Source organism: Passer montanus, unplaced genomic scaffold (genome assembly GCF_014805655.1).
Source record: "Passer montanus isolate IOZ18808 unplaced genomic scaffold, ASM1480565v1 scaffold1, whole genome shotgun sequence".
Lineage (NCBI taxonomy): Eukaryota > Metazoa > Chordata > Aves > Passeriformes > Passeridae > Passer > Passer montanus.
Window position 1 is genome coordinate 3595551 of NW_024356504.1, and position 22692 is coordinate 3618242.

The 22692-nt window shown below is 36.8% G+C and overlaps 1 protein-coding gene across 3 annotated transcripts in view; it reads right to left on the minus strand.

The window, feature by feature from the left end:
* Positions 1-22692, minus strand: part of PARD3B (par-3 family cell polarity regulator beta) — a 395877-nt gene that overhangs the window by 207226 nt on the left and 165959 nt on the right. For all 3 annotated transcript variants that reach the window (XM_039719949.1, XM_039719858.1, XM_039719777.1), the window contains exons 6-10: positions 12886-12972; positions 9246-9371; positions 4741-5096; positions 2981-3120; positions 2068-2196 (exon numbers count right to left, since the gene is read on the minus strand). In XM_039719949.1, the coding sequence (XP_039575883.1) occupies positions 2068-2196; positions 2981-3120; positions 4741-5096; positions 9246-9371; positions 12886-12972 (838 nt within the window). The remainder of the gene's footprint in view (positions 1-2067; positions 2197-2980; positions 3121-4740; positions 5097-9245; positions 9372-12885; positions 12973-22692) is intronic.

Consider the following 22692-nt stretch of genomic DNA (forward strand, 5'->3'; position numbering starts at 1 on the left):
GAGGTAGCAGAGGATTAGTCCAATGTAATATCATGGCTAAAGCCGAAACCAAACAAAAAAGCAAACAATTTTTTTTTTATCTTTGTTAAGACTATTCTCAGACACCTCATGAATTCTAACAAGCATTGTGTTAGCATCAACATCTGGTAGCTTAGTGGGATGGTAACTCACACTTTTGCTGTAAGCTAGCAGATGTTGCTGAAGGGCTTTTTAATTTAGATGGGCTGGTTCCATAAATTTATGTAATTTATTTCAGTAATTCTCATTTTTATTATGTTGTATTTGATTGAGGCAATGAGGAAGACAGAGCAGTATTAGAATTCCCACATCATCACTGTTACAGTGAGGGCCATTGCTTGTGCATCATTCTATCACAGAGAAAGCAATCTAAGAGAAGGTCAAGCCAGCAGGATAAATGTGGCTACTTCCTGGATTTCAATCATGCCAGTCATAAGTAAATCACCTTTTGAAAGGTAGTTTATCCTTGCTGTAGAGACTAGAATTTATTATCACCCAATTGTGGCAGGTCGAAATTATAAACAGCTTTTAGATTCTTCCAGTCTTTTATACACACACACTGCTACAGTGATTTCCAGAAGTATTTGCACTATGACAATACATAGTAAGTATAATGTTGGGGGAACAGGAGAGAAAAGAGAAGAACACACACTTTTTAAAGTATATTTTTTATGTAATGTGCTTTATAACTTAAAAAAAAATCCAGAAAACACTGTTAATGGCTAGAGTTTTCAAAAAGTAAGCTCTTATTTAGAAGAGCTGGTGAATGAAAAGAAATTCTACAGAGAATACATAATTTAGTACTTTAAGACTCAAATTTCCCTCTGATCCACACAGACACTGACTCTACAGCTCAGGGCTTACTCAGCAGAGCAATGTAATGACCAGCTTTGGTACTTTGGCAACCACTGACAACAAACACCCAGTTACAAGGCTGAAAACTGCCATTATGTTCCTTAAAAATTACACAATAAAAGAGAAAAATGGATACCAAAATAGTTTTGCTAAGACACTTCACAATTGCTCACAAGAAAGAGTGGGCACCAGTGGCACAAGAGAAAAGACTCACATGAGAGAACCTGAATGCCCCTCCAGCTCCCTATCCTGATGGGCAACCCTGACCTCAACAAGGTCCAAATGGCAACAGGGAAACAAGAGGAAAACTGTCAGCAATATTCTGTGAGGAAACATAATGGAGTATTTCTGTAGAAGACCCTGATACTAGTCTAAAGGAAAAGCAAGAAGGCATCTTAAGGAAAGGATGAAGGCGGTTTGTGTTCTTTGAAGGAGATAAAATGAGACAAAAGCAGGAAATGCTGTCCTTTCCTTATCCTGAGGACTTAATGAAAGGTCAAGTATAGCCATCAATCAAGATAAGGAAGAGGCAACCAAAGAAATGACCTTCTCTGAGGGGAAACAAGCATGTATCAGATAGCACTTTTACTCTGATGCAGTTCCTTATGTGAGAGAAAAGAGAACACAGTTTCACGCCAGTGTTAATAAAAAATAAAAGTGAAAATTAAGCACTTGAGATGGAAAAAAGACAAGCAAAAGCCTATTAAGTCAAAGGCTAGCAGCCAAGGAAAAGCTTGCTTCCAAAATTTGTGAGGAGTGCAGCAGAATTCTATTCATCACCACTCGTGCAGTTGGGCACCTGGCTTATGAGACATCTCCTGGGGGCAGCCACCCTCACTAGTTTGTCAGTGATAAGCTACAGGCTCATTACATGCTCTTTAAATTTCTGGTTTAAAGCTTGTTGCTTTTCTGAAAGAGAATAACCCATTTTAGTTATGCTTGACCTCACACTTACAAAATTAATTTACAGTGTTCCCCCGTGAGTTACTCTTATGCTGTCATTTTTGGGGATGAAAAATCCGATTGTGTGGAATTGCATCTATAGTAGATAAAAATCAAACACCCTCAAAATCAAATATAAGTATAAATACTTCTTAGAAACAAGCCTTATGTGACTACCTTTTATTTTCTGGGCTAGTATTCAACCATGGAATTGTTTTAAAATCACTCTTTGGGAAAGAAAAACAAGTTTACCAGCTCTCGAGGTAGAAAGGCCTCCTCTTGACGAGCCACAATCAGACAGACAGTCTCGCCTTGCTTTGTGCTTCTCAGCATAGCTACAAGCTCTTCCTGGGTCCTGCCAGTGATGTCCCGTCCATTCACCTATCAGCCACAAAAGAACAGAGGATGTCTTATCTCTGACTGCCTTTTAGCAGGTTTATTAGGTTCTCCTCACCTAACGCAGGTGTCATTCAGCGACTGAGAGCAAAGAAGAATCAGCAACAGCTCCCATACTGCCTCCCCCTCTGGCCCTGCACAAATTACTTAACCTTTCTCCTCCTCATTTTCACCATCTGTTAAAGCAGCTCTGTAGTACTTACTCGCATTGCAGGGGGTTTGTGAGGCTTAATTAGTTTGTAAAGCACTTTGAAGATGAAAAGTGCAGAAACAAGACCTTAGTATTAAAACTGTTTACCTTAAGAGCTTTTTGAGGTTAGTAAGTAGAAATAACCCATTAGATAATAAGATTGCAAGTCACAAGATATCTGAAAATTTTCAACAGACCAATTTGGGCAAAATTGCCTTAAAACGAGCACTTTACCAGCTTGATATTAACTGGAGGTTTTTGGATGTGGCTGAAGAAGCAAGACGTGTTTTGGTCCTAAATCAATACATTTATCTGCTTTAAAAACCAAGATCTTATCAGGTTCCCCTTGTTCAAACACCCTATGGACCCTTGTGAAAAGAACCATTTTTCCACCTCATGGTGTAAAGCACTTTTTGACAAACAAGTGACATAGAAACTGTGAGAGTGATTTTTTTTTTTAAACCAAGGGCAAGAACTGTAGTTCCATACATCAATAATATGTATGAGGAAATAGAAGATTTATGACAAAGCCAGCGATCAATTTTAAGCAATGCAAATACAATGGATGTTTATCCTAACCTCCAGGATTCTGTCTCCTGACTGCAAACGACCATCTTTTACTGCTGCACCTTTTGGTAAAATATTCTTCACAAAGATTGGACCAGGACCATGTACCGAAGAGTCTCTGGTAACCACTGTGAAACCAAGTCCTTCTGGACCTAAAATGTCAGACAAAGAACTCACAACATAAATTTCAACATGTAAACGATGACCATTAAAAGTAAGCGAACAATGTCAGCAAGATATCCCAGAGATTCATTCACATTAACTATTAAAAAAAGAAAGCAAACAAAAAGCCGTAAACATAAGCCAATCTTCTGCATGGTCTAGAGAAGTAGTCTACTGATGTCCAAACACATACCCAAACCCTCTTACAACAGCTACAGATGGAAATACTTGGGTAAGCACATAATAATACAAAATAACAAAACTCTCTTTTTAAAGCATTTATCTTTTCTATAGGTCACTACAATATTAGCTTTCACTTTAATGTCAATAGTTTTTCATGGAATCAGAACAATAGGAATTGTTTATAAGCATAAATATAATTTAGCAGGTTTTACTTCAATTTGGTAAATAGGAAAAATATCACACGATTTGAATGCAAAACTTGATGTGCTGCTCAGAAAGGACAAAGTGGTATTTCTAAGCTTCCATTAGTGAATTTGTTTGCTGCTTAGAAATAAACAACCTCAAGCATTAACAGATATGCTATAACAAGTAATTAGGAAGTAAAATAAATATTAGCAGGTATTGCTTATAAGCCACTAAAATTGCTGGGAATAGCAGAGTCCACAAAAATCTTTTTATATTGAGCGGTATTTCTACCCATGTGACAGTTTTCGAAGATATCATCATGTCAGTATCACATTGCTGTAATTTCTAAAAATATAAATTTTGAAAAATCAAAAGTGTTAGATCTAGAAAGGGGACATTCTTAAGTGGGTTTTATTAACACAAAGCTGAAGACTTCAGAAGTAAAAATGAGCGATTTAAGTAAAGAAACAACAAAAATTAAGAAATGAGAGCTTGATTACATTCATAATGTGTTGTAAGAATGAAGTTACAGACAGTTTTCAAAAGCGCCACTTCTAGGATCGAATTTTACTCTCAGCCAAATCAGAGACAAATCAAATAGAAAATGTAAATGCTAATTGGAAATTTCTTAAGCACATTTTACTACATGTTCCTAAGCCTGTTATTCCATTCAAAGACAGCTGCATGGTGTAGTAATTGAAGATATACACACAAATTTGGCCTCCTGACAGCTGAATAAATATGATAGAAAACAAGAAAGGTTTGCAGAAAATAAAAAAGGGAAAGACAGGTACATCTGTGGTCAAACTCTTGGAAGACATGAAACAGAGCAAAGTAGATTTTTAAACATGTCTTTAAAAGCATGTCATAACACTGTTGAGGTTAATTAGCAGGTTAAATAAAATAATAAAGGTCACCAGCAAACAGTTCAAACTTTTATTCTATACTTGTTCAAAGACTGAACTCTCTCTCAAAATCACTTGTTGCTAATGGAATTGCTTCCACAGTCAGTAACAGAGATGTCCTAATCAGTAAATCTGGATAACATACATACAAAATGTATGAGGAAGTCCACTGTAGAAAACATTACTCTTTACATTGCTATACCTTTTCAAAGTTTTGGAACTTTTAAATGATAAATAACTTGCTTGTATTTTCAATGTCACTGGTTAAATTAAAAGTTAAGGTATCACTATAGAGAACACGATACTTAATTAATCATACCATCTCCAGAGACTTACCTTTTTTTAGGTCTATCTTTATTTTCTTTGCATTTCTCTTATTTCCAAAGCCCATAAGTGGAGACAGTGAGGGAGAAGAAGGCTTTCTACCCAGACGTGGGAGGTTGGGGCTCTTAGCTTGTTGCAGTGCTCCCTGTACACCTGACTCCAAGATCGCTCCAGAAATATTAATTGTTTTCACAGCAGGCTTTGGATGAAGAGGAGGTGGAATTTTTGTTTTTGTAACTCCTTCTTCATTATTCAGAATACAAAGAGGAGCAATAGCAGACTTCTCATACTGTTCTCGGTTATAGGGAGGAAGGACTTCCAAGATGACACTTTGAAATTTCATTGCCTGGCGGAAGATGTCCTGAGCCCTTTAAAAGAAAGGTATGAAAATTCATGTGACAAACAAGAAAATGTGGGCAAAATTTGAAGTTACATATAGAGAAGATGAACGTTTACCTTATACTCACATGTACAGCATGCCTTTTTTAGAAAACTACACATGAAATAAGATTTCAAAACTACAGCATTTCCTTATATTTCAAGGACGAGCAGCATATCTCTTGGAATTCCTAAGCTGCTACGAAAACATATCAGCCAGAATAAACTGATGAACACATTTCTTCATGCAGAGCATCAGAAAGGGAAGGTCTGATGGCAAAAGACTGCTGAAGGTACAGCTTGCTGCTTTTTTCAAGTGCTTGTCTGCTATGTATTTTCTTGTTGGTATAGAGGCACACTGAGCACTCATCACCAATTGTTCAGGTGAATACATCTACTCCAAGCAAGCTGAACTCTACATTTTTTCCAAATCCTGTTTAATTGCTCCTCAGATTCCTTTGTTATCCCTAATACAACCGCTGGTTGATTCCACAGCAATAAAATAGGATGAGGGCATGGGATACATAGATACTTGAAAAAAAAACCCTGGTGATCAAAATGGTGCAATTATTTATGCTTCTACATAAATAGATTAATAAATAGGTTGATATTACTCACATCTTTCAAGCAGTAACCTTTTGCAAAGTGGATATGCAGACTTCACATAATCAGTGTTTTTACAGATGTGCTCAAATGCAACACCAGAAACTGTGTTAGAGCATTTGATGGAACTATTCTCCTTGATACTGATAGAGCAATGGAGAATGGTTTTAAACTACAAGAGAAAGATTTAGATCAGACATTAAGAAGAAATTCTTTACTCAGAGGGTAGTGAGGTACTTGAACAAGTTGCCCAGAGAAGCTGTGGATGCTTCATCCTTGGCAATGTTCAAGGCCAGGCTGGATGGGGCCCTGAGCAACCTGATCTAGTGGGTGACATCCCTGTTCATGCCTCTGGGGTTGGAATGAGATGATCTTTAAGGTCCCTTCCAATCCAAACCTTTCTATAATTCTGTGAACTGTGAAATGGTAATGATACCGTGCTCAGATTCCTGGGCAATTAAGACAAGCCAGCCAAAAGTACTGTTCCTAAAGCCTTCCCTGGATTTTGAATAACCTGTAGATTTGGTCAATCAACCATGTTACAAACCTTAGCTTCTAAAGGAATAAAGGAGACTTCCCTCTTTCTATGCTTTACTCTCCTACCTTCTGTTGAAGCAGACTGATTTTCTTCCATACTGCAGAAGACCACTTGAGTACAAACAGAAGTAACTGAAGAGCATTTTGAGAGTGAAAAACTGAAAACTTCTGTTTAGCTGAACTGAGGCAAGAGGGGAAGTAATGGCTACATTAAATTTTAAATAAATCATGGAGTCCTTCTAAGAACATTGTACTTATCTCCTACCCTTCTGTGGTGTGTTTGTCAGTCTGAGTGAGTATTCTGCTCAAGTCTTGGCTTTGGATTTACACTCAGTTATGTAACAGGAATCAACATTGAAACTACTCCTGATTTTTCTTTTTTTTTTTTACACTGACACAGGAAGGAAGCCACTGCAAATATAAATGTCTTGAAAACACACCTCCTGCTTTCCCAGATGAACAGAGCTGCACAGTATGTCCACCTTGCAACTGTAGGTGGTGGAAAAGAGGCTGTTTTAAGAGGGTTTTCTGTAGCATGAAGACATTGAAGTCAGGGCTCAGTCCCAATGCTGTGGGAAAGAACTATCCTTGCCACACTGAGTGTACAAGCATCAAGAGTCAGAATAGCAACATTCACTGACAGGCGATGCTGCCAGAGAGAAACCTCAAACTTGGAAAAGAAAGGCAGCAGGGAGAATATTGTAGGGAGGCATTATTTTACTATCACCCTCAAGGATTCTGTTTCAGAGCTGTAACAGACTGGGCCCCAGTGTCTCTGCCCAGGCTATAGGTTATCCACTCACCTATAGCCTGTCAAAGTTTTCAAGGACAGACCTTACCCTGATATAGAAACCATGGCACACTTCCAGCATAAAGGACGTAAAATGTTAACTGTGTTTCTTTCACACCCCATCTTCATCCTTGTAAGTAGCCACTTGGTCATATGTTACAAAGTAATTTAATAACTCAGTTTCAAAAGGTTAATATTTAAAATATATGCAAAAGAAAACATAAGATCTCCTTCAAACAAAAATTAGTGGAAATCACTCAAGACATCCTATGGGAAAGTCTAAATGCAGTCTTCAGGGGCAAAATAACTGGCTGCACTTCAAAGGGAAAAAATAATGAATGGAGAAATTTATATTTCTTGAGACCCCAAGTGCATACTTTAAAGAAGTAAGGGAGTCAGTTAAAAGAGGTGCTAGAAACTCTGCAGCACAACAGAATGTAATTGAATAGATTAGCAGCAAATGAAAAAGTAGACCAACAGTCCCAATATATAGCTATTATAAACATGGGAATACAGAAAGTAGGCTGCTGCTGCTACAGCTGCAGAACAAGCAATTGTCAGGAGCAATACTAGAAAGTCTCTGCTGAAATTAGAAAGAGACAGCATGTAACAGTCTAAGTGTTAAAACAGTTTTTACAAGGGTTATGAAGAAATGTCAATTTGAAACTAGCCAACAGATTTTCTTCTCGAAGGAGAATCCGATTGTTATTTCTGGGTCAACAGTCATTGGAACCATACTTTGTTGTATTTTTTACAATTAGTGGATTTCTGTAACTTGGACTTCTGTCAGGTTAGTGCAGTTATGTCATGCAAAATAAAAACTAAAAGGCGTGCTCACAGAGATTAGTTTCAACCTTGAGTCTTTCTTTAGCCATTCTCCACAGCCAGGGAAGAGACACAATGTAGAAAGGTATTTTGGAAAATAATTCAGAGAACTAGAAAATTTCCTGAAGTATTTCTAACTGCCCCAAAATCTAGTAATCTTACAGAAAAACATGCAGAGTCCTCCAAACACCTCATGTGCTGAAAGCCTCTGGAGATCTAGTTACACTCAGAAGAAAATACAGAGACAACACATTGTAAAGAAAGGATTACACAGGATTTTGAAAAGAGAGGTTTTGATTCAAGCAAAACCTTATTTGCAAAATTTCATTACGAAACTGCACAGTGGGGCAATGAGTGTTTTAATAAGATACCAAGAATTATGTTCTGCTAAAATTGATATCTTATTTAGGAATGTGCATGGATGGAAGAGAATGGCCCATACAGAGCCATTCTGTAAAAGCAAAGTGCTTTTACCACTAAATATACAGAAAGCTGTAACTGAAATGCTATCAGAAGGAAAAAAAGCAGTCTCAGAAACAAGAATAGCTATCCTGCAGAAGTACACTGGTTTTATGAAAAAACCTATTTTGCAAATATTTATTCCTAACTGTGAAATCAATGTATTTGATTTTAGTCTAGAAGCCTTGAACATTTGGCTTACTGTTTAGAAAGTTAAGCCTCGACTCCCTTGACATCTCAATAGTTTTTGTTATATTATAAACAATCACTCAGTTGTCTAAACATATGGATTGAGAGCAAAAACAAATTATTATTTAATTACTACAGCAAATATCTGTGAAATTTGAGAGGCTATTCTTTTGTGCAACAATGCCACACTAATCCATAGATGATCAAAACAACCTGTTAGTTAAAAAATATTTGAGATAGATAATAAATGTCAACAGACATTTAATAGAAGTCATAAGAAGTGAGACTTTCCATTTAGCTCAAGTAATCATAGTCTGACAGTAAAAGTATTTTTTTTTAAAAATTAATGCTCAAAAACCTGCAGCACAATAAAAAAAAAACTTATTTCATTTGCAAAAGAACATTAAACACCATGCTGTGATGTTGACTCATTCTGAAGGTCTTATGAAAAAAAGAATTACAAAGAGAATATGGTAAAAGTAATTGAAGAACCAGAAAGGGAAGATAGCAACTACAAAACTTAATGCTATTAAATTAAGTCAGCACAGTAAGTTCACTAAAATTCCTCAAATTTCACCTTATTTGGAAGTTTCAGAAAGAAAATTATGACATTTCTGTCACATATCAATTTTATAGGCATTTGTTCTGAAATAAGTATTAATCCCTTTACAAATCACTTAAACACAGCACTGTATAAAATCCTGACTCGTTAAGAGTATTATAAACCAGCACTTACTGTGCAAAGGTTTTATCTGTAAGGTCCACATGGTTTATCTTCACAATGCATTCATTTTCATGGAAAAGACCATCACGCCTAGATCTGCTGTTTTCCTCAATACCACGGATGAAGAGTCCCAGCATCCTAAAAAGCAAAACATAGGTGCAAACTGTCCTTATTGTGCTGATATGAATTTAGAGAACTAAAAAAAGATATTAATCTCCACCGTGTATGAAATGATAGACTGCCCCTCTATCTATGAAGTGCTTAACCTAGAGGAAGGTTTCAGCTGATGTATTAACAAAAAAGGGGGGATTCCAAAAAATACCATGAAAAATTGCTGTACACTAATGCTTTATTACTTGCAAGGACTTGGGGAGCATTAAGTCCTATAGGTCATACTTGGAGAAACAAGAAGAAAACACCTAGATCCCTCTCCAGTTAAAAATATCAGTATAGCTTATGTAATATTTTTCTGCCAGTGCCCCAAATAAAAGCACAAACAGATTAAAAGTAATTTTCTACCTTGACTACAACAAAATAAACAGGAGTTAGAATGAGACCAAAAAATAACTGATATTTCTACTTCTGAAAACATCTATGAAATTTTCAGCTGCCAGAGCCCCTTGCTTTGATACAAGACAGCAATACTACTCATTCATGGCAGGACAGCAGCAGCTCCACTGCTCTCTGTAACACCCAAGCTCTCTGTTAACAAGTTAAGTGCAAATGAAAATGGAGGTGCAGCACAGAATAATGCAATAAGTGAGTCAGTGTGGGTGGTGCAAAATTTCAGTGTTGATAACTCTGCTGGGAGTGCTAGGCTAATCCTGACCTATCTGGAACACTGCTGTGTTGCAAACTGTAATTCAACATAGCTATATCCAATGATAACACTATAGTGTCCAAAAAATCCTAACAACTGTGAGTTTATGAAGAACTTCTATAATCAATCTTTGTCCACCAAATTTCCATACCACCTCAGCATCAAAGATGGTCATCAAGGATGACCTTTAAAGACCATTTTCTATTGGTTATACTCCATAAAATATTAATGTGCAATTTTCATGTGCCAGCACTCCAATCACAAAGCTGCAGTCCTATATTTTTGTCTCAGATTCATGACTGCCCCTCATATCTAAGTCTATTCAACAGATTCACAGTATGCCATTAACTAATTCAAGTGACACTATATTCACTGAGCATGTGATTTTAGATTTACTGTCTAAGAACAATAAAAAATTTGTACTTTTGTCCTATCAATTACTAAGTGAAAAACTGCTTCCTACTGAATATTAGTTCTGTAAAGTATTTAACAGAAAAAAGTGATTTAATAACACACAGATTCTCTTGTAACAAGTGTTACTCTTCCCAAAGGATTAAAAAGGGTAATGATGGTAAGGGGCCACAGTCCTTTTGATGACATCCAACTAGTGGCAATCAAAAACCTTAACCATAAGAACTAACTAAATACAACTATGCCAAAATGAAAACCAGTAAAAGTACAGACAGAAACAAAATTACAAATTAAGCTGGTTGCTCACTAATCCTGTGTGCTTGGATACTGCATTCATATATGCAATAGGATTGCCTACTTGTCAGAAACTTGTGCATGCTGTACATCCCATGTGCCTTGAGTTACATAGACTGAGGCAGCTTGAATTCATTCCTCCATTACTTTCTTCCACAGCCTAAATTTTAGCATTTTAATGCACCATTAAATTTTAATTTCCTGTTTTTAATGATATTTAAGTGCAAAAGAAAGGGGAGAAAATATTTCTATTACTTTTGTAGTTCCTGTATAAACTAAGACTTTTTAAATTAATATGATGTTTTAATGACCTGTAGAAAAACTTTGGCCTGCAGCAGGACCACACTAAAGCCAGCATTACCTTATTAGAAGATAACTTTACAATTGAAATACCAGACCCAGTTAGTCAGGGCCAGCATGTCCTCATAAATTGTATCATGTCACCAAAAGAAATACAAGATGCTCTTCTGTACTTTCTCATGTTATGATGAGTTATGATTTATACTCTCATCTCAGGCTAGATGAAAAATGAGGGTCAAGCCATTTAAGTCAGTCCAGTGCTTTAACAAAGGTATTAGTACAGTTCTGCCAAGAACCGTCTTAAAATGTAAAGACAACTACCTAAACCAGTAGCTCATCTGTCAAAGACATCCTCTACTCCAGCAGATCTCCAAAAGCATTTCTAAGTAAGGACATATTAACATGAATACAATGTAGACCAAGAACACTTCTTCCTGCAGGTCTTTAAAAGCTGCTCTCAACACAGTGATACTTGAGTACAAAGCTGCATTTTGGTCACAATAACTGATTTTAATAGCTTGCAATTTCATCAAAATTGTTTTACTGTTTTATCTTGAAATACGGTGTATGCACTACAACCTTTATGGCATGCCTATATCAAAGAGCTCCAGTCTGCATTTCAGAATGGGTAACAAACACATGTGGCTTTCTCAAGACAAATAGGCAGCTCACAAAGCCAAGGACACAACTTGGATCTCTGGCAGTTGCCATTGAAGACCAACTTTCTTCTTGAGACAGTGATGCCATTTTTACAGGCAGCAGATGGACATCCATTTCCCCTTTTGGTAAATAAAACAATCTGAATTAATTTGGGTCCACTTACAAATTCATATCTTGCCAAGAAAACAGACCTTTACAAGGTAATTCAATCCTTCACATTCTCTGTCCTACATGAAAGATGACAAGTAAATAAACATTTAAGAATTAGACAATTTTTTACTTTTGCAATAATTGGCTTTGTGTAACAGGCAGCCATTTTACTATAAAGCAGTGTCATTTATGGCTCTGGCAATTTCCCATCTCTTATTCACGGCTGCCAGTGTCAAATTAACTCTCTGGCTAAGCCTCTGTATGTCAAATTTCAACCTGGATTTTTTTTTTTAACACATCCTAGTTACATAGCTTGGAAAACAGCTATAATGAAAATGCTGACGCAGTCTTAACTACAGCACATCAATATGAGCACGCTGCTATAATAGGCTTTTGTGATCTCGATGGACTTTGTTAAATCATTTATAATTAAAGTAATTGTATTGTGACAAAGAAAGGTTCATGGTATAGAGCACATTTTGTAAATGCTATGCAATCAAATCTGAAAGATGGCTTGAAAAGTATGAGGAGGCAAGCAGTTTCTTTGACTCTTCTTGTCTGGTATGTCACTAAGGAAGAGCCTATGCAGAGATATTGAATTAGGAAAAACCAAACAACAAACAAAAACAAACAAGCCCCAACAGCACAATAACACCAGCCCAATACCACACAAAACTACTGACTCCAGTTTACCATTCAGAGGATAAAACCAGAGACAATTAAAAGGGCATATATGAACAAAGATGCTAGCACTGACTGAAAGAAACTGGACATGGCACTTCATGCCATGGTGTAGTTGACAAGATGGAGATCAGTCAAAGGTTGGACTCAAGTATCTTTGACGTCTTTTCCAACCTAAATGATTCTATGGTTGCCTTATACAGAACTTGGACTAGTAAATATTTTGGTAATGGAAGAATGTCGTAGACCAATTTTTGTTTTCCTTTAGGTAAATAGTAGGCATTTTAAGATAAGCACAACTCAAATCCTTCCTGAGCAATGCAGAAAATATCTTACCTTCCACTCAAGGATGAAAAAAAGGGCACTACATGTATTCCCAAGGGTCCACCTTCTCCAGAAATCTCCACTGTTTTTGTCATTTCACTAAAAAAGAGCACATGGAAACAAATATCATAAGCTTATTCAGAGAATTCTCCATATTAAAAACAAATTCCTGATTGATCAGATAGCAGAAAGGATAGAAAAAATATGACTCAGTGCTCACTAATACATGAAAATAAAATGAAAAGTAAAACAGCCATGAAATTCTTTAATTGTTTTAGATTAGCATTTGTGCTTTTTAAAAGGGAAAGAAATCAAATACTAGACATTTTCCTAAGTTCACCTTCAAGTAAATTAATTAGAATATCAAAGAATAAGCTTTTAAATGAGGAGAGACATAATCATAAAAAAAAAAAAGCAGGGGGAAGATTATTTTACATGTTCTTAATTTAAGCTCCATGTGAGTTGCTTCAATTTTCCTATGTGGCCACATCATACACACAAAGATAGGACATGGAGAATTTAAAGTCAAATCATATTTAAATACACCGATTTCTTCCCTCAGTTGCAAACAACCTCTCTGATTAACAAAGAACAAAACAAATTGTGATCAGTAGTGCAACTCAGCTCATTTTATCAAGAAGTTTCCTTCCTCTAACACTGTTATTAAAAACCTCTGTATTATCTCTGACAGACTTATGCTGTTTCATGGCATGTACTGTTTCACTTCCTATTGACTATTTTACACTGTCAGCCTTACAGTGACCTTAACTCTATTTTGGGTGACCATGACTTGAAAAGGAAGGTACTTGAACTGGCTAGAACCTTAAAAAATTAGCAATGTCTGTATTTCAGCAGACCTTCTTCCTTCATTCCACAGTAGTGTCCATCTTCCAAAATACTCTGTCCCCTCCCATGGTACTGAGCACCCCAGCACCCAGGATGAGTGTCCAGCAGCCAGCTCCTGGGCACACCCATTCAGAACACCCCAGCTGTGAGCTGTGTGTGCCTGCCAATCCCACCGTGTGCACAGAACACGTGAAACTGAACCAAACGGCCACTTCAGATACTGCCCAGAGTTAAAGACTCAGTCTAACTGATCAAGGGCAGACTGCTAGAGAGAAAGAGACTTCTGATCTTTCCCTGTGCACCAGATCTAGAGAGCACATGTTTGCTATATAAGATGGCCAAGCTGACCCTTTACTACCACCCTGCCCTCCTCACCTCAAACAATTTTTCCCTAGTACCACAACTTCTTCTGGCACCAGCTGACTGATCTTGCTGACCCATGGTCTTATGATCATTTGATTTGATGCAAGAATCAGTAAAAATGCACTGAAACCCATCAGGAGTCTGCAATTGCCCTTGAAGTGGCAGCACAGTTCCAGCACATTAGGTACAACATGAACCCATGTGGCACAGCTAAGCCCTCTCACAAGGAGCACAATTACTGCAAATGACCTTAGACAAAATCTGGCATTGCTTCCTAATAACACAGGAATATTTTTTTGTTGTTATGAATCTTTATCCAGTTGTACAATGATTAATGAGAAGTGATTTGCCCTAAACACAATAACTCTTAGCTTGATTGGCTAAATATAGAATAAGACTGGAAAATAAGTTAATACATTTTAATTTTTTTTAATTAGGGAACAGAGTGACAGAGTGAGTTTTGGGGAGCTTTTTGGGTTTTTTTGTACACTGTTCTTCCAAAAATACTGGCACTGTAATGAATTTATGTTCCCTAGATATGAAATGGAAAGACCCTGAATAACAAGCCACCACTGTCCCAATGTAACAGATTAACATGTTACTGTATTTATAAATCAGACACTATCAACAGGCATTTGTGGATTTTTCTTTCCTGCATTCACCCACTTAATTAATTGAATGGGGAAATCCTGACAAAATCTTCCTGTAAGATTTTTTAAATACATTTTTTTTCTGGTGAACCTGGTTAGAAAAGCTAATCAGTGTGGTTACCAAAAACCTCAACAATGCATGCATAGGAAATTAACTCCTCTTTCAGTTCCATCTTTTACTTCCTCCAATTCTCTTAACACACAAAGAAAGATAATTAAAGGGCTACTTTTATTGTCTTTTGAACTTCTACAAAATCAAAACGCATAAGTAAATTAAGCAGCCAAGCCCTTTAGATTCAGAAAATAATCAGAAGTAGTGAATGGGCTTTCATTTGTACAGAATTTAAGTAAGTTACAGCTGTCCCCAAATAACCCTGTGTGCTCTAGGGAGGAGTTGTTTTCCTAAGCAACTGTAAGAAAGAGCAGGAATTTTTTTGAAAGCTATCACGACAGACAGGTGAGCTGTCATATTAAATCAATGCACTTACAGTTATAAGTAGGCCAAAAGCCAAAGAAAACATACAAACTTATTTTTAAACTGAACATGAAATCTACACACTAAGAAAAATAGGCTTCTTTGTGAAAACAATAGCCCACATGCACATTCTATATTACTCTAAAAAATTTTGTTGCATCCTAAAACTTATGTTCTAGAGCACTAAATGTTCAGAATAAGAACACACTCTGTATACATGTATTAAGAACTTTGAAATTATAATTTTAATTAAAAAGCCATTACTGTAATATACTTCTTCTCAAACAAATGGGACTCTTAGTTACATCTGAGAAGAAAACAGCCCTTCACACCAACTTTCATGGACTTTTGAGGACAGGTTATTTTTATATTATACCTATGAAAGCATGACAGTTAAAAAATTTTAAAACCAGAACATCCGGTATTTGATTTGTGGTTTTTTTTTTAATGTGTTTAAGAACCTCAAAGATTAAAGATTCAGACACATTTGGTATCAGTCACTTGTTCTGTACCTCTTCAGGCAGGTTTAATCTGCCCACAAGGACTGAACTCAGCACTGTACTATTTCATGCTGGCTTACAGTTTATACTGTACTAGAGAAAGTATTCAGGAACAAGGCATGGCTGAGTGAGATGTGAGATTCTAAACAGGATGAGCTCTAAGAATACTAATTACTAAACTCCAAAGGCACATGGGACACACAGGTGCTAGAACTTCAGTTTGACACAGCTAGGTTAAAAATTTAAAGAAAGAAGTAGGAGAAAGCAGAATTACTGTCTCACAGGTTGATAGCTGTGACAACAAAGAATGCAATTTACAGAATTTTTGCAATGTTCAACACATTTTAAAAACAAACACCTAAACAGAAAAAAAAAATTCAAGAAGTTAGTAACCTACTTATGACCCACTGGCCTTTGAAATCTCCCCTAGAGATTTCAAATGCCTTTTGCAGTAAAGGAAAACACAAGTCTGGCCCATCAAATCAGTCTAAAAGATCTGGAGTAAAATCCCTAGCTGGGGATGAGAGGCTGGGAGCATTGCTGAGCGATGCACAGAGGGTGCCTCAGTAGGCTGAGTATCTCCTGCTTGTTCTTCAAGGAGCAGACAGGACTCCTACCTCAGGAAATCCTGAAGAACCCAGTCTCTGTGTAATACATACAGATACATTTTTATAGGAGTCAAAAAGACTGAACTGTAAGAAAGCCTTTATGTCAGCGAAATTTCTCTGAAGTGCAAGGCTACCCCAACCAGAAACACAGCACTCAGGGCTCTTTCAATACATGCTGGCACCTCCCTTCCCCTTGCTGCACTGAAGGTACCTTAGGTCTCAGTCAGGGGAGAACACCTGCCCAGCATGACCTGATCCAAGGTGCTACACTATTGATTTTTAACCTGAAGAGGCTGTCATCATTTACTATTTAAATTCTTCTTTGTTTGATATTATTGATTTCTGACAGATTCTTTACTGTCTATCACATTTGTCAACAAGGCTTGCCATGCATATTATTAAAAATGCTGATGAGTACTGTTCAGCAAAGAGATAGAGAAAGTGTACACATGAGTAGTGAGCATGCACAGCATTGGCAACATGTAAAGCAAAATTTAAATGGAGTGCTGCACATTTAGAGGTCATATTAAGTTGTGAATCTATCTGATCCTCAGATTTGCAGTATCCTGGCTGTGGAATACTATAGCTCCCTATCCTGAAACCTGTATTAAGAATTAGCAGTTTGTGAGTTACACATCAGGAAAAGATCTATTAAGCTGGAAGCTTCTCTACAGACAACCCAAGAATACTGAAGAACCCATCCCAACACTGAGCACACAGATGCCTAAAAGGGAACCCTCTCCAGAAAGAAATGTTACACATTGCTGCAGCAAGACTGAGTTCACTGAGGTGCTTTGACCTTCCCCAGCTACAAATGCTTGGTAGAATTGCTCTTGGAGAATGCAGCAGGCACAGCCTAAAGCAGATTAATTGTTTTGCAACACAGTGAAGACAGTACCTCAGAAACGCTGCTTCTGCATGGGTTACTGGGCAAAACTTGTCATCATGCGTATGTCACAAGGACCTACTGCTTGAGTAAACACAAAGTGTTTACCATTCCAGTGGCATTTTCCTTTACAATTTTAGTCATATTCAACACTTTATCCAGCTTTTTTAAGAAAAGGTACAGATTAGTAAGATGCCATAGCTGAAAAAAATCTTTTAGTGCAGAATGTCAATGTTTCCCTTGCAAACAGAAAAGCACAGCTGGTATTCTGAACATGCTATGCGGTGTTTTTATTGACCACAGCCAAGTAAAAGGCAAATTAAATGTCAGATGTAGATGTTAGAAGCTCACAGATGCAGTTATTAAGCTGTATCTCCTTGCTTATTCTTCACTTGCACCTCCAGTTCCATGCCTCTTCCTCCAACGCTGCCATTGCAGAAGAGAGAGCATTCATCAACAAAAGGTGTTGACATTTGGTAGAGAGCAAAGGCCTACAGGGCATGTCAAATTCCTATAGGCCATTTTAAAGAGGAAGCATGCACACATGTATCCACATAAAGAGGCTGATGACTCTGCCATGTACTTTTTTCACACACTAAACCAATACAGGTACTGGTGATAATAAAGTATTGGTCCCCAATCATCCAGAGAAGGATTCCAGAGTAGTCAGCTAAACTAAACCTGTCATACTTCCCACCCACCTCCTACCTCTTTTCCACATATTTCCTTCTCTGTTTTCAACTAGGTGCTCAAACCTTTGATTAAAATGTCTTGAAAGTCCTGAAGGAGGAGGTGGAACTCAAGATGTTATGCAGTGTGATGAAAATCAGAACAATATCTAAATAGGGCTAGAAAGCACCCTACAAGGAGAAGAAAAAGCAACTCGGTGTGCAGGCAAGGGTAAGTTTTCCAGGTACAGTTAGGGAAACCGGTCACTCTTTTATAAGAGACAGGAATAGAGCAGCTACTCCATTCTACATAACACTAAACAAACTATCCACAAAGTTCAAATATTTACTATGAAATAATGTCACAATCTTCCAGTTTCAGGTTTGAAGAGGAAACAAATGATCTTCTCTTAACAGAAATGCATTAATCTAGTTATTCCAGACTTTTTTTTCCCCCACTAAAATTAGTTAGTTCTCACAAGATTAATTCTGAAGTTTTAGAGATAAATCAGACAGCCTGCAAGCACTGGAGCTTTGTGTCTTTTTTTCTTTAAATCAAATGGTTCCAATTCTCTTTTGTTAGACTAATGAAAGACACAGTAGGTTAAAAATAGGAAAACACAGGGAAGGAAAAAATGCTTCAGCTACACTTTAATTATGTATCTACAGTGCTTAAACCAAGGAACTGACCCTGACCTCTGCTAAAAAGAAGTGGGAAGACAGCAAAAGCGAACATAATGAAAACACATAATGAATTATCTATGCATAAATTACCCTTTGCATTCCAACTAATCCACTGCTATTAAGCTAAACATCCACTTCCAAGCAGATTCATGTTTACTGTTCCTTAACACAGTAATTTTTACTGAGAAAAGTAAGCTTTTCAAAACCAGTATTCCCATGTACAGTGTGCTAAGGAATTCAGTGCTTAAAGGTGTGACAAGTATCTACCTGATCATCTGTAGAGTATCAAGACCCTGCTCTTACTATGAAAATCTTTCAGCCCTAGTATAGAACATGAAAAAAGGCACAGAGAAATACAAAATTTTGTACACTGAGGACACTAGCCTGGCTTCCTTTACCCTGAAGATCATCTTTATTTGCAAATCAACAACAAAAAAAGCCACCTTCAGAATTTACAAGAGGATTGTCATTATTTATTCTATTAAAAAACATTCCAATGACCCAATGTTTTAAGTCTCTCCTATAGTAAAGTTCAACTCTCAAAATGTCAAATCAAAATTTTCAGACTCCCAAGGGATACAGTCCTGAAAAGTTTCCCAGTACTTCTGCAGCGAAATGTTTTAAGAGAATCCAGACAAACGGACTTCCCATTAACTTCTAAGAGGAGCCAAAACCCCTCCATACTGACACTCATTTACTCCATGTGCAACTGATTTCCCCTACTTAAACCAGCAAACTGACTTTCTTCAAATCAAACAGCTTTACTGCTTGAGTGAGGAATGTAAAACAATCCAAGTCTGGATCTTAAAAGTTCAAGTGACTAGGCTTCTCAGTCATGGAATATTAATCATGGTACTCTTTCTCTGTTTCCCTCTGAAATACCCGTTATTGGCTGGAGTTAGAAAGGGACTCTGACCTCAGACAGGTTGGTATTCTGATGAGAAGGCTCAGATCATTTTCTCAGGTGATGAGCTGCTATTTTGCTCAAGCATTATAGGCCTTAAAGCTGACCCAACCCAGTGACAGGAAGGAAAGCAGGGAAAGCAGCAGAGCCAGTAGTAGTTTTCTTTCTTCCTTTCTCCACAGCATGGAGTAACTCATAATTATGCTGAAATACTACCTTTATTAACATCGCTTGATGTGGCTTACTTAAATGAAGGGTTAATGACCTGCTGGTCCCTCATGGTCCTAACGACTTTAAAATACAACAAGAAAAATACCTGAACAAATCAGAGTTTCAAGTAACACTTTCTTTCAGAGAGGATATTAATTAGATATTAAGATGCTTTTTTACTGCTTGTGAAAAATATAGGCTTATTATTTAATATCATTTTATTAATAAAACCTTTCTTACTTACATTCAATCAAACAAAGATAATTGAGACAGACAGATGGTCTCTAGTGACTCATTATTTCCCTTTATAAACCTTCTACTCCTAATGAAAACACTTTTGGAAAAACAGTTTAAAAAACTTGACTCCAAGAAAAGCCAAACAAAAATGAAATAATTGCTATAAATTTTAAATTCTTTGACTTTTGAAATTCCTGTGAATTTCACAGAGCTACAAACTAACTTTGCTTTATAAAATACTGCATTCAGAACTTCTCTCATGTTCACTGAAGGAAGTGGAATATTTTACAAATACTCCAATATAATTCATAATTTTGATGAAAAATTCCTCATAGTACCCATCTAAATTCTTGCAGGTAAAACAGTCTTTTTAGAAACCTCGTCAGGACACAGGAACCACAAACAAGGCAGATTTTGGTAAAATTATTCTACTGTGACTATGAAAAACTGCTCCTTTCTCTCCATTTTGTTTTGATTTTTATTTGCTTGGTTGGCTTTTGTCAATATTTTTCAGACACTGCAATCTCAATCAAGATTAAGACAATTTATCTCAAAAAAAGAAAAAAACCCAACAACTACTACCAATGCAAAAAGATTCTTGGGAATACCCTGTTCTGGCCAGCTTTCCCTCTTCTCCCTATCTGTTCAACACTTGACTGATATTCCGGAACCAACCAAGTGGGTCCCATTCTATACTCTTATCACTTTTCCTTCCATGTTCCTATGTAAAGACAGTTTGCAGTATTCAGCATAAATTGTAAGAGATCTACAAAAACCTAAGCTTATTCTTGTCTGGTTTGTGACAGAGAAGATCTGGCCACTTCAGGAAACTGAATATCTCTGAAAAATGTCACAAGGGCTTTTGTCATTGCCAATGTTTCCAAAAGCCACAGAATTATGAAGCAAACAAATATCACAACCTCTTTCTGAAGAATCCCAAATGCAAGCAACGAATTGTTTAACTCGATAAGCAATAATATGCTCTCACAAAATTCCTAAGTGGACTTAGATAGTCTAAAACACCCAAGTCAAGGCATAAGGAAAACAGTAAATATGAACAGAGTGTGCACAGAGCTTGATTAATCCCCATTACAAATTAACGGATCAAGAGACAAATGAGTGCATATATTTGGTGATGCATAATAATTACCTTAGGTGAAACAAGCTGTAGAAGTCTTTAGCAACATTCCACGAACAGAAAATACGCATTAGTGACTGAACTAAGTTCTATACCTGCATGATGAACACTAATCAGCAGGCGTGTGACTTAGAGGCCCAGCAGGTGTAGGGAAAGTTGGAAAAGCACTCCAGTTCCTTTTCATTATGAGACCATTCTAAAAATGTGTATCAGTATTGGCAGGCAGGAGAAGGAATTACAAAATGGCATAGGAACTGGGTGACATGGAGGCCTTCAAGAGGGAGCAAAAAAACCCAGAGAGATTGAGTTGAAAAACACAACTGTACCAAAATTGCCCATGAAACTACTGAAATTATGAGTCAAAGAACAAGAAAAACTGAGAAATTCATTCCCTTAAAAGTAAAAGACAAATTTTCATTTGCCTTGAAATGCTGTGAAAGGGAAGGTGATCCTTCTCCACAAATCCTGGCTTGGGCCAGACCACCAGCAATGTTCAAGTCCCTTCTCTTGTAAACTTCCCCACAGGTATGGGGTACATATTCATGCCTCTTTCACAGACCCTATGTAGGTAAAATGAGAATATTAAGACTTGTTTTTTAATCAGATGTTCGCAAAGAAAAATGCTCTAAGATTAAGGCATGCAGATACTGTTTATTTCATGAGTTTTATCTTATACTGTTTTGACAAACAACTATAAGCTGGAGAATTATAGGAAATTACTATCTGCCATCATAAAATTGAAAGAGATTAATTTTTCACATTTTAGCTGTCATGTAGAGGTTTGTCATGTAACACTTCTTAATTTAATTATACAATGTGCTATATATATATCTCAAGAGTTCTGTACTAAACATAAAATAATGGACAAAGTACTGAATTCCTCTACCTACTCAGAAAGGTGACTTCAGCACAACCTGAATCACCAGTCAAAACAGAAATTTCAGCATATGATGAGATAGAAAACCAGCTGCATGAAAACACTCCAACACCACCAAGGATCTGACCAACTTACTCTCTGAAACTATGGCATCCTGCTTGATGTTTTGGTGTGACAAATGCTATCTACAAAACCATTATTTTTTCAATTTAATTTCAGCCATTTAGAATTTTCCCTTTGATTTCAGGAGCAATAAATATTGCTACTCATCACTGAACCTCTTGAGAACACCTAATTTCCTCTCCTCTTGTTTCAGCTATGCAGCTCTTAAGTTTTATTCCACTGGTTTCCAATGGAGATTACATATTTACTTAAGTGCTGTTCAAAATTGAGACTGGTTAAAATAAAAGTTATTTCCTAAAATGTCAACGGGACCATGACCACATTCAGATACAGCAGCACAGGCCATCTCTAGTTTGTTATAACCGAAGAGAAGAAAAGGATTTATTCCACCTTGTTTCTTTAGTGAAGAAATGCACAGGGAAATATTGCAAATATTAGCAATGGTTTACACTGTATATAAGCACAGGTACAAAATCTACTACAGGATACAGCAAAGTAATAACCTTACGACTCGATACTGGAGCTGACACTTAAAGGAGATAATTTAGGATTATATGGTTCAGTTAAATAGTTATTTATTGAGATATATTATATGATGTATGAATATCCTCTTTCTTAAGACATGAAACATTTGCAGGACTGAATAGAAA